Genomic DNA, 12,565 nt, shown 5'->3' with positions numbered 1-12,565 from the left:
AGGAAATGCAATAAGAAGTATTTACCCATACAAAATCAAGTTGAGTTTTGATCCTTCTGTTCCGTGCTCTCCCATTTCAGCACACAGCTCCAACACATGCACTGGGATGATCAAGCAGAAACTGCTGGACTAGCAAAAGCTCTAGATTTTCACTCCGGCTACCAGGCTTGTGCCCTCAAATACTCTGCAGCATATTACAATAAAGCGTATTTATTATGCTCAAGCAGACAAAAGTCTCTTATCCTGCACAATGACTTGTATGTGAAACCCGAAGCTGTACCTGGCTGGAGTTCGTACTGACTAGCTGGCTTTCAAGTGTCCACAGCAACTGCTGGGATACCTGTCCATTATAATCTCCCATGCTCCTTTTTGGCTATGGGCTTTCACTCTGCCAGAGTACATCAAAAGTATAAAGTTGCATTTTACAAAAGCCTCAGTATGTAAGTAGACAAGTATCCTACTGCTAAAACAGGATTTGCTACACCAGTTGGGATTCAGTAAATGTTCACATTCTGCTCTATTCTTTCTCCCATAGCCTGGTTTCCTTGCACAGTGCCCACAACCATTCCATTCACAAGCATGAATTTTCCTGGACTGCCTAGGGACTGTGACAAGATCCCTCCTCAGTCAGTCAGGGATTCAGAGGTGTGTTAGGTTTCCCCAGAAACAGAATTCAAAGAATCGACTTCCAGACCAGCTAGCATCAGGCAAGATGTTCATCTCTTATGGGCACTAGCTTAAAAAGGACCACTGCTAAGACCTCCAAAGGCTTGAGTTTGGTGGCAAGCATTTACAAGTGTTTCCAATATTCTGACAGATGGTATTGAACCAGTTTGCCTCACAGACACAGCATAGCTTTGGGATTAAAGTACTGGTCCCTGGCTGAACCACAGCCTCTTGCTTTCTGCTACTACTCCCAGCCTACTGGAAAAGCTTTTTAGAAACAGAAGACTTGTAAAACCCCAAGAAGCAGAGACTTAGTTTGCTCCTGACTCCTTGGCAGTTCCATGTTATACTCTGCAGTGCTCCCATCAACTTCCACCAGTTTCTGCATGGTGGTTTTCATACGAGCAAAACACGTAAAACATGCATTTAAGGTCAGAATTTTCAGCCCTACACCATCAGCAGACTAAAGATCTAACACCAAGCAAAGCAACAGTGTCCAAATATTCCATGGGCTGAATTCTGGATGCTCCAGCATTTGTGAAACAGCCCTTCAGTAAGCAGCTCATTGGTGTACTTTTGAGAAAAACACTGATTAAAAACATCTTACTGACCTCCTACAGCAGCACATGAATGGCATGGAAGTCCGTTCTTTTCTGTAACCAACATTGCCACGGTCTTTTAGAAATTCATGTAGATCTGTTACTGGAAATCCACTTTGCTGGTATTTCTGAAAGAGAGAACATTTTATTTACGACACATGAGAAGTTACTGGCATGATGTGTTCTAAAGTTTCCTCTACAGTGTGATAGCCAAAACCAGACTACTTAGTTCATTTGTTCAGTATTGCTGTAGGACGAAAAAAGAAACAAAACAAACCCATCCTAGAAACACCACATATGTAGTTGGTGGAACAAAGCAATCAAGGTGACATAACATTCATATCGTTCACAGATTCTCTTCCATTTTGTTTGCTGTCCATAAGACCAAGCAAGTGATCTCAAGTCACGCTGGCATTGTTCTCCCTTGTTCACATCAGCTGCTGTGCTCACTGTGAGCACCCTGGGCTCATTTTCCCTAGGAACTCCAGTGCTGCATTTGAAGGGTCCTAACATGGATATTCAGTATTGCCATGCTGAAGAAATGCTCTGCAAAACACCAGTTCAGCACAGTGAAATGGCTCTTCATTGATCCACATGAAGTGCTGGGAGGGAAGAGCTAACAGTAAAACACTGTTTTGCAAGTCAGACCATCCAATAAACTCACGAGCACAGACAGTTAAGTTGTATTTCGAGATGCTTATAAAGCAGAGCTCTTGCTCGGTCTGCAAGTTGTGGTTCATGTCAGACTAGCCTTACTCTGCTGGCCGGTTTATCTGACACTAAGACAAGAAAGGAACGAGAGCTGAAGAGCATGACCCGCACTGCCTTCCCACTGGTTACTGCAGCTACCAGGAGCACAGAGGGGAGACAGCACTGGAGGACAAGAACAAAAGATCATTACCAAAAGCTTCATTTCACTTTCAGCCAGTTTATACTGGAAATGGATGGCATAATTTTAACTGGAACGAGAATTAGTGGGTCTTTTGGAAGACATTTATTTTTAACCACACGTTTCCAAGCAGAGCATTAAGCAAGCCTGGACACCTAAATGAGTTTAGTGTTATCTGCTTGGCCCTTGCCTCACTCCTGCCAAGCGGATATTCTCCGAGATGCCAGCAAACCCTTCCTGACCTCACCTTCTAGTGCCACAGGAAGAAACGTGCACCCCAAACCAGACTTACCTGGCTCTCTGTAACTATACTTAAAAATTGACTCTTTCCACTCATCCATTCATTAGCTGTTAGCTTTTTGAAGCCAGGTGAAGCAGCAGAAAATACAAAACGGACACACACTAAGGATGATTTTCCAAACCAATTATTGCTTAGTCATTTGGATGACTAGCCAGTTATCCTCCCAATTTCACCACAGACTAGGCTAAAAGATTTTAATAGTCTCACCAGTTATCATAACTAATGCTAGATAGTATGGTGTTGAGTGATTAACAAGAATGAATACAAAACTGACTAGAAGTGTAACAGAAAACAAATGTTTTACCTTTATGGTGTCATAGGAGTCAGTAATGAGTGCAATAAAAAGGCTGAGGATCATATATATAAACAGACTAATGAAGGAGTACAGATACAACCGACTGAACATCCACACCAGCATGCTCTTCTGCTGGATTTGAGCAAATGTTGCAAACATGTCATCACCGTTGACCAAAGAAAACAGACACTCAGCCACTGTGTTCAGATCTTCAAACTAGAAAATAACGAGTACAAATTATTAATACAATGTGAAGATCAATCATCCAGATTAAAGGGAAAGTGAAAAGTGTTACAAAAAAGTTTTGTGGTTTGGGGTTTTTGGTTTTTGTGGGGGTTTTCTTTGTTTGTTTTTGTTTGTTTGGTGTTTTTGGGGGGTTTTTTGTTTGTTTGTTTTGGTGTTTTGTTGGTTTTTTTTTTAAAGTTTTCCTTATAGCAGAAGAAAAAAGCCAACCCAATCAGTCAAATGCTACCACACTTTCTTTCCTGTACATCCAGGCCAAAACATACACAGAGCAGTATAAGAACCATGTAGAAATATAATCTTGGCTAAGCATTATATATTGACATCAGGAATAAGAAGATCTATTATCAAGAAATAAACTTGTGATGCTCAACAGGCAAAACAGTCAGTAACTGACCACCACAGAAAGTTCAAGTTACTGAATTTTAAGCCATTTTAGACCTGCAGGAAAATATCACTCCATTTGCCAAGGCACAGATAAAGTGATTTCACAGAATCTATACAGTAAATCAGTGGTGGTACGCTGGGAACAGAATCCACATCCTCTGGTTTCCCAGCTGTGCAGCATTGCTGGAGTATGAGTGATTAATCAATACTGTATTAAGGAGTTAGAGATAGCATATAGCCTTCAGACCTCAAATGGTCTAAATCAGATTTGTCTTGCGATAACACCATCTCTCTGTCATTCGGAAAGCCCTCTCTGAGCTGTACATACAAGCTACAGCTGTACTGTAAAGCTTCTGAAGTGCACCCTGGACAAAGTCATGGTTTCGTTTCAAGGACATTCTCTTAAATTTCTAACTCCATTTCCCCAAGCTGGAACGTGCCCCGAGGCTAAATTCCATTCAGCCACCAGGTAATCATACTTCCCCCTGTCTTGCTCTGCCCCTCCAAATAACTGGATTTGTTAACTATACTTTGTTGGACAATAAGAATTAATGCACAATGTTTTAATGTAGCTATTATCAATGAAGTAACATGACTACACTCACCTGAATTCCGGTCCTATATTGAAAACCAGATGTCAAGAGACATATGTTTGTAGGGAGAACAGCAGGTCTGGTTCTACCTATGGCTTTATAATTATTTATTCCATAAGCCATTATGAAACCCAGCAGTACATTACGTGGGAAGAAGCGGGGCATGGCACAAGTAATTTTTGAGCAACCCACAAGTTTCGATGCACTGGCACAGATACACCTGCCAAGGAAAGCTCACCTATAAGCCCCTGGATTGAAATAACACAAAATGCAGGATTCCCACTCCCACTCTCTGGCTGTAGTAGAGGAAGGAAAAGCAACATACCTGTTCCTATGGTTTTGAGTATAAGGACCTGCACAGCAGGGAAGGCTCTTCCCATTTCTTAGCGGGGAGGCTGGTGCAGGTGGCGAGCCCCGAGAAGCCAGCCCCGGCTCCGCCAGCTCTGCGCAGTGCCGCACTGCCTTCCAGCGGGGTGCTGGGGAACCGGCAGAAACAGCAAGCCCACGCGCAGCTACAGCTGCTTTCCCACACATTGATCTGTGATGTTTAGCAAGAGGTAGCATTTTCATAGATAAGCTTATTACTGACTACACTTTCTTTTGCTCAAATAATTAATGTACTTGCTGCAGGGAAGTCACAACAGTATTTATGCCCTGCCTGTTATAAACAGCTGAGACTCAAGTATGACAGAGGATCCCACAGCACCCAGCATCCCACAGAGAAATGTACTGTCATCAGCTTAAAACGTGTGCAGACTGAATACCTACATTTCTCAAAGGAAAGAATTACATTATGTTAGAGGAATCCGAGCTCTGGGGGCACAAGAAGCTGAAGCAAGCACTGCAGCATGTGTCTGTTACAACACATACTGTGTGTGACCAGAGATCAAGAATGAGAAATCATCCGTTAACAAGTAACAAACATATATCTATAATTTAATGACAACAGGAATCTGCCTCTTTTTCCCCCCAAACTGTCACAGAGCATCCACCAAGGAAAAAAAAAACAACAACAAACCAAACAAAACACAAAAGAAAACAAACAAGCGCTATGGTTGGTTTTGGAATATACAAATCTTTACTCCTGTACCCAGATTTCAGATATGAGGACATACCAGGCACACACTTTGGTATCAACCTTAAAAACAAAAAACTACCCACAACACCCTCTCCCTGCCCAGGAAGCAAAGTCAATAAGACAAGCATTCATCCATCCCTTTAGGAGTCAAGATTCAGGAGCTGAAGTTACATGGCATTGGAAAGATTTGGAAAAACAAAGTTAGAGCCAAGGAGATTCCCAGAAATGGTAACAGTAAACTAGTTAGTGTGTCTTCAACCCAACCGAGCGGGATTGCCAGAAGAGGGCGAAAGAGTTATAGACCAACACACCTCTAGCCTCCACCCAGACATTGCCTGGATAAACCATTCATTCATCACAAACACAGCCTTGTGTTGGAGATTACATTGAGTCCAAGCACACAGTGAAAGCAAGAATACAGTTATTTTGTTGAAAGGAGCAGATGGCAGGAGGTACATGTGGAAGGAGAAATACTCCCATGTATTACTTCACATTACAGCTTTTAAACAGAAACATGAATTTAAGACCCATTTCTGTTTTTATAACTAGGAGCTATACACACACAGATATTCATAGGTTGTCAGACCAGAAAAGAGTAATACTGCTGACGTACCTTTTCATGGTAAGGTCCCAGGACAATCCAACCACAGAAAGTATAGCCAAGATAAATCATCCCAGCACAACAACAAAACCTTAGCACTTTGGGCAATGACGCCTGCATAGTTAAAATGAGCACCTGTAAGTCAGGGTGGAGGAAAGGAGAAGGGGGAAGAAAAGCCAGAAGTTAGAGAGACCCGAGTAAGTGTGACAGATATAAATATATGCTTTAATTGTTAAATATTTGATTCCCGCCTTACATTGTAGGTTTGAAAATATCCCAGGTATCTGATGACTCCAACCCAGACAAACAAAGTTGATGTTCCAAGTAAAATGCTGCAGACATCATAACTTGTGAGGTTCTGAGGGATCCAAACAGAGCAGGTGGTCAAGTTACAAAGCAGTAGATATGTCAGCTTGACAGCTATTCAAGTTCCAGCAGTTCAAACAAAGCAGGGCAGTCCAATATTGAAAGGATGCTGCTAAATCACAAAAATCAGACTGAAGTGAACTGCGGTTATTTACCGAGATCACTCAAATGCAACAGTGCTGCAAATGAAAGCACATCTACACTGATATTCTTGAAGTTTCGCATGAAGTCTGGAAGAACTAAAGCCCTTACTTTGGTTACAACACAATTTAAAATTAGATTGAATACTTCCAAATTTTTGTTTAAAAAAATTTTACTGTATGCTATTGTTTAGCAAATGAGAGATTGTTTGCCTTTTAGAAAAACATGAGCCATCATTTAATGAAAAGCAAGCCCTTTCCATACTACACACATTTACATCTCTGAACAGGTTGCCAGCTGTTTGGAGGCTGAACATGATTTTTACTACCAGTGAAGTTTATAATCAATTCTACCTGCATTTTACTTTAGAAGGCTAGAACTGGTTGCAATAAGCACAAGATACCCATCTAGCTCAAGATTTCCTACCGTCATCCCCCCACCTCACCACAAAGCTGGAGGCTCCCAAGTGCTTCCTCTGAAGGTCACTCTGGGCATCTGCCCTTTGAGCCTTAGTAAACATGAAGCAGGAGCAGCACACTACCTACCCTGTTTTTCCCAGAATACAAAGTTTTGTGAACATGTGAATTGTTGACATACAGCTCTATTGAAGAAAACAAAAAAACAAACAAAAAAACCAAACCAAAAATCCCCCTGAAGAGCTGCCAGCCAGACAAAACACACTGATTTCAGCAAGCCTGGACTGGGAGGTCAAGGACTAGCAGGTGACACTGTCTGTGCCTGTAGTTCAGGAAAACAAGCTGTAACAGCCATGTTTCCAGGTCCCACAAGCCACCAAGACCCCTGTTTTATCCACAGGGATGACCCTTGGTTTCCTTGTACAATAGATACTACTGCTACTTACAGAAATAACAACCCAAGTTGTTTTGGGGTTTTTTTTTGTTCGTTTCTTTGGGGGTTGTTTTGGGTTTTTTTAGGCACTGTCTACCCACAGGTGCTGTCCTACACCAGGGATTAGGTGTCTTAGCACTGTGGAAATAAGATATTTAAATGGTTTACAATGGTCTTACTGAAAGACTTTGGGGAAAAGGGATTGAAACCAGTTATTAGTCAAACTAGCACTAGGAAATGAAGAAGAAAGAACTAGCAAAAGTAAACAAGATGACTAGTGACTATGACAGCTCACTGTTAAAACCCCAAGTTAAAACACATTACATGTGGTTGTAACAAGACTAGTATTTTATCTGAAGTATTAAACTCTCACCTTGGCTTTTATTTCCATTTTTAGGATTGACCCAATGATTGTCATCACATCACTGATAATTACCAGGACATACCATCCATTTATGAACTCCAGGCGATCAGCATGACAGACATGACGCTTATATTTCTCCAAAAAGAAGTTCACAAATCTCTATTGACAAGCATTTAGATGTTTAGTTATGGGTCACCTTAGATGAAAAATACATACAGATACCCCAGTAGTGTAGCAATGATCAAGTTTCACATATCCCCTTTTCCTATAGTATGTGCTGGAATAATAGCTTAAAACTCATTCTCAATAGCAACAGAAATAAATAGGAAAAAAGTTAAGATTGGTTTAGGCCAGTGAAAACCAACTTTCCAGAGAAAGCCAACTTCATAACCAATCCCCACTAGCCTAACCATAGCTTGTTATCCCCTTTTTAGCCCCCTTCACAAAAGGTTTCTATACACCTCCAACAGAGCAAGGCCACCCAACTAAAGGAGTGAAAAAGACTTAGTAACTCAAATACGACTACAAAGGAAGAGCTCTCATTTCCAACAGAGCCAACAATATCCCTTCCCACACCCAACCGCCTATCTGTGTTCACTTGCTCTTTTTGCTCATGAATAAATCCCGATGTCCCTATTCCTGACATCAGTTTGACAACGCCTTTGCTGGATTGTGTCCTCTTCACCCTTGTCTTGTTCACAAGCTAAAAAAAGGATATACTGAACAAGATAAACAAGTATCTGTGCTTTCACATCCTACCTATCCTGAACTCTTTTTCCAACTCTCATAAGCCACTTGCTTGCAAAGTTTGCCTCAATCAATGGTTATAAACTGGCACATCTTGGGGCCCAGCTTGTGTTTCTGCATCAGTATTTGGACCAGAAGAACTGAGTCTGCTTACATGAAGATCTGCGAGCAGCTTGAGATGAAGCTGGACAAGCCTAGTCTCAGTCTGCAAAGGAGGGTAAGCTGGGAAGAAGGTGACAGCAGACAGTGATCAGGGATTGTGGAAGAAGGAAAGAAGAACTGAAAAAGGGTGATTCCAGCCCCAGAAAGACCAGAAAACCCCAGCCAGAGTTAGACTATATGTTATGCTTTACATTTTCTCCTGTTAGAAGCTAGCATTAATTTACAAGGAGTCATCAACGGTAATTCTACTCTGAAGCTAGGGAAGGAAGAATTCATGTTTTGAAGGTGCAGGATGTGTTGTCTGTTAGCAACACAAAGACTCTGAAGTCTTTTTTGCGTAAAATCCTGGACAAAATTAAGTCCTGGACAAAAAAAAAAGTCTTCCTCTTTTGCCCATGAAAGATACAATGAAATACTTCATATTACAGCACTACACAAACAGAAGTAAAACCCATTCAGCCAGCAATTGTTCATTACAGTTATCTACACATCCTTTCTAGAGATAGAGATAATGGTAAAAGGACAACATCCTGCCACAGATTTACTACTCAGTGTTTCAAAACACGTAACTTCACAAGACTAGCAGCAAGCAAGACAGACAAAATAAGCATTGAGATTATGAGCACTGCACTTACCTTTTGTAGTCTCAAGGCAAGGACAATGGATCGTGTGCAGAGGACGAGAGAAGCAAAGCAACTTAAAATGACAAATCCATCAAAGACTAGAATATACTGAGTGTTTTTCTGGAGAACTGTAAAGAGTCAAAAAGAAAAAAAAAAAGCAGCATTAGACTTTTCACATCTCTTTGAGCACAAGTTGTTACAAAATGTCACATATTTTGCATTTAAACACTCTCACCACAGAAATAGATGAGTTATAAGAAATATTCTTACTGCAAGCATGACTTGAGCACAACTGACCAGAGAATTACATCAAGACAGCTATGGCAATTGGGTCACAAGAATGAAAAGCATGTTCAAGTTCTTAAAAGACAAAAACGGATATATTAATACAGGTGGTCCCCTTCTTCCACTAAGTTCACCTGTCCATCTCTGTTCCAATAGTGTTATAACTACATGGGGTGAAAGAAATGCAGACTTTGGCCTGTATCAGCACCATTAAATTAAAAATCAAACAAAAAATCCCACCTTATTTCTCATTCCCTGACCTGCAATCAGAAACTTGTTTGACTTTACTGTATTCTTTTTACCCACAGTTTTAGAAGCCATCATGTGAACCCAAATCAGGTGCTTTCCTTTACTTACTCATATTAATTGTCCCTACCTTTCTCACAACATGGATTTTAACTATATGAAATATAGACAAAAACTCATTTTTAATTGTTGGAATAGCACTTCAGCTCACCTTTATTACAGAATTCTGTGTGCTCACTCAGCTGATTATTACATGCCAAATAAACTACTCAAGAAAAGCTAGTTGACAGACAGCAGCAAGAAGGTATTGTAGATACATGCAAGCCAAAGTACTTTGTGGTTATTTAGAACATACTGTAAGATACCACTTAATATCAGTAAAACATGGTATTATCAGAGAAAAGACGTCTTTGCCCAGGCAAAAGGCAGGCCATTTGACATATTTGTTCATTGAGATCCTATACAGCACCCTGAAAACTATTACTCCACCACAGTCCTTTGCAACAAGTCAACACATGGGAGAAGCAGTTGCACAGTGCTCAGGCACAGCTACTATTCCTCTGAAGGAGCCTTTAGTGCACATTCCTTAGCTGTCAGAGCAAGCCTTAACACTAGAAATACAAGGCAGATGCCACCCTTTGCTTACACACTCATTAAATCTAGCAGCAGTGGCAAAAAAATAAAACCTTATTTTTAAAAATAAGTATGCTTCAACTAGAGAAAAAAAAAATGAAAGCTATAGAAGGTTTGAGTTGGGAATTTACCACTGTTAGTGCATTAACTTACTTACGTAATCTTAGAGCAGCAGACCAATTCAAATCTAGAGAAGAGACATTCATCCTGCTTCCAGATACAGTTTACTGCTACACACACAGGAATACAGAGATGCCCATGTCATCTCACCTCAATACCCTCACAAAAAAGAATTATTTCCCCAGATGTTAATTACAAAAAGTTAATGAGTTGCATTAGGCAATGGGTTTTGGTGTGGGGTTTTTTTTGTCTTGTTTTAAGAGTAGGAAGGGGCTGAACAGGATGGGGAATGTCTTGCTGGACAGACTGTTAGAGAGCAGGGAAAGTGGCAGGAGATGCGTAACGCTGCTATCATGCAAACAAACATCCACCATGCTTACCAGAGCCAAATATGTGCCAGTCTTTGCATTCTTCAATATCAGTGTTGCTATCAAAATAGATTTTGATTTTTCCACTGTGGGCTCTATTATTGAAAGTTACCTGGAAACACAGAAATTTATCAGAAACAAGACTAGCAAAATTTCATTCCAGAAAACAAATCCTCTTAAGTGCTTCGACTTATGCATTAATATTTGTTGGCCAGGTAAGCTTTAAGAAAGCTGTCACCAGAAATGGTCGTGTAGACATAACTTGACAACATGTCATGTATTGTGTAAAAAGCAGTATTCCAAGACAACAAACTTGTTTAACCTTTAGAAGAATAACAATTACTTATCCACTTCTCAGGTTATGAAGTTACCAGCTGGAATAGGTTACAAAACAACACTGTCCCATGGCAACACCAGTTCAGCAGCCTTTGGGAAGAAGGGGTAAGGGCCAGGACATGCTCAACTGCTTCTCCCTTGCAGTCTAGATAAGAGGATGATGCCTACCCCTTAGCTTAAGCTCGTGTTTTGTATGCAGTGTTGGAAGTGCCATACCCCATATTCACTTACAGTATTTTGAAATGCATAGCAGTCAGGCAATTCACGGGCATGGATTGTCTGTAGAGCAATGCCTTTCAGCTTGAAGGAGATTTCAACCTGTATAAGCCTGGATGTTTTAAAAAGTGCATAAATATATTTAAATACACAAAAAAACATACAAAAACTGCACAAATCAGAATCCACCATATTCCTACAAAAGGACAATTTGAAATAAAAGAAGTCCCCACCACCACTTTACCTGTAAAATTCAAGATTGAAAAAAGAGGAGTTAAGCTTCAGTTCAGCCTTCCTACTAGCTAGCTCCTGTGGCTTTAAAAAGATACATTCTGGAAAGAGAAGAGGAAAAGCTGTAATCTGAAAAGCTTCACATAGGAAGTAGCATAAAACTGAGATAATCTGGTTGAACGGCAAGTACTGATCGGGCAAAATGTTAATTTTGAGCAAACCTATCCACACAGAGGCCCAGCTAGTGGGATCAGAAGCAGGTTTTTGCACTAACTCTTGAGCAGCTAACAGCCAGGACTCGGCTCTGAGAGGCAGTAAGGACAGCCAGACGCTGGAGGTACAGACTGACCAGCATCCAGAATTCTGTATTTGAACCGTCTGCATGGCGGGGAACAAAACAAAACAAGAAAACACCAACCACAAACACCTCCACAACCCACTAATGACAGCAATTGAAAAGAGCTTCCTATAGTCTACACAGCTGTCACTTCTAGGCAGGTACTAACAACCAAGAGAGAAATGGGCAAGGGGCATGGTAACGTTCCTGTGATTGCCAGGCAAAAAGCTATTGGTTTTAAGGCTACTGATTTAGCATTAGAATGTAAATATTCCATGGCAAGACATTTTTTAGTACAACAGTACCATACCTGTTTCGGTAGAAACATCTATGTTCAGAGTACCATTGGAAGGAAGCATCGTGCCTTTCTCGTACTGTTGTTTACAGATTTTTAAACCTGATCCTTCATGTTCATAACCAAGTGCCCCCAGGGATATGTTCTTTAATTGTTTGTACTAGTTTAAAAACAAAACAAAAGCAGAAGTTACAGAGATAGTAATCTTTTTTGCATCAGATAGTAACTCGCAGTCTCAAAGTTATGTGTATCAATATAGCTTTTTACATAAAAAAAACACAACAAAAAACTTTACTTTCACAGAAAGTCTGTAAATTGAGAGGAGTGGGTATCTCATGGGAAGCCAAGATGGCTGCTGGGCACTAATTAGCAGTGACTGGCATCCTGGTGACACAGTCACTGATCCCCGTACCCGCGGGGCTGCCTGTAAACGATGACCCATGTGTCAGACTGCATTGGGGTTGCGTGGCAAGGCTTTGGTAGCGGGGGGCTGCTGGGGGGGCTTCTGTGAGAAGCTGCTAGAAGCTTCCCCTGTGTCTGACAGAGCCAATGGCAGTCGGCTCCAAGACAGACCCACCACTGGCCAAGGTTGAG

General features: G+C 41.0%; 1 protein-coding gene across 1 annotated transcript in view; it reads right to left on the bottom strand.

Moving 5' to 3' along the window:
- MCOLN2 (mucolipin 2) overlaps positions 1–12,565 on the bottom strand; it is a gene marked incomplete at its 5' end in the record, with an annotated part of 17,399 nt that overhangs the window by 345 nt on the left and 4,489 nt on the right. The window contains 10 exons of the mRNA XM_010283603.1: positions 1,278–1,393; positions 2,760–2,966; positions 5,665–5,787; positions 5,909–6,010; positions 7,382–7,531; positions 8,917–9,032; positions 10,569–10,668; positions 11,124–11,220; positions 11,353–11,440; positions 11,987–12,131. Of these exons, the coding sequence (XP_010281905.1) occupies positions 1,278–1,393; positions 2,760–2,966; positions 5,665–5,787; positions 5,909–6,010; positions 7,382–7,531; positions 8,917–9,032; positions 10,569–10,668; positions 11,124–11,220; positions 11,353–11,440; positions 11,987–12,131 (1,244 nt within the window). The remainder of the gene's footprint in view (positions 1–1,277; positions 1,394–2,759; positions 2,967–5,664; positions 5,788–5,908; positions 6,011–7,381; positions 7,532–8,916; positions 9,033–10,568; positions 10,669–11,123; positions 11,221–11,352; positions 11,441–11,986; positions 12,132–12,565) is intronic.

The sequence above is a fragment of the Phaethon lepturus genome, unplaced genomic scaffold (assembly GCF_000687285.1).
Source record: "Phaethon lepturus isolate BGI_N335 unplaced genomic scaffold, ASM68728v1 scaffold5643, whole genome shotgun sequence".
Taxonomy (NCBI): Eukaryota; Metazoa; Chordata; class Aves; order Phaethontiformes; family Phaethontidae; genus Phaethon; species Phaethon lepturus.
The sequence above is the reverse complement of the archived record's forward strand: the minus strand, read 5'-3'. Positions and strand labels throughout refer to the sequence as shown.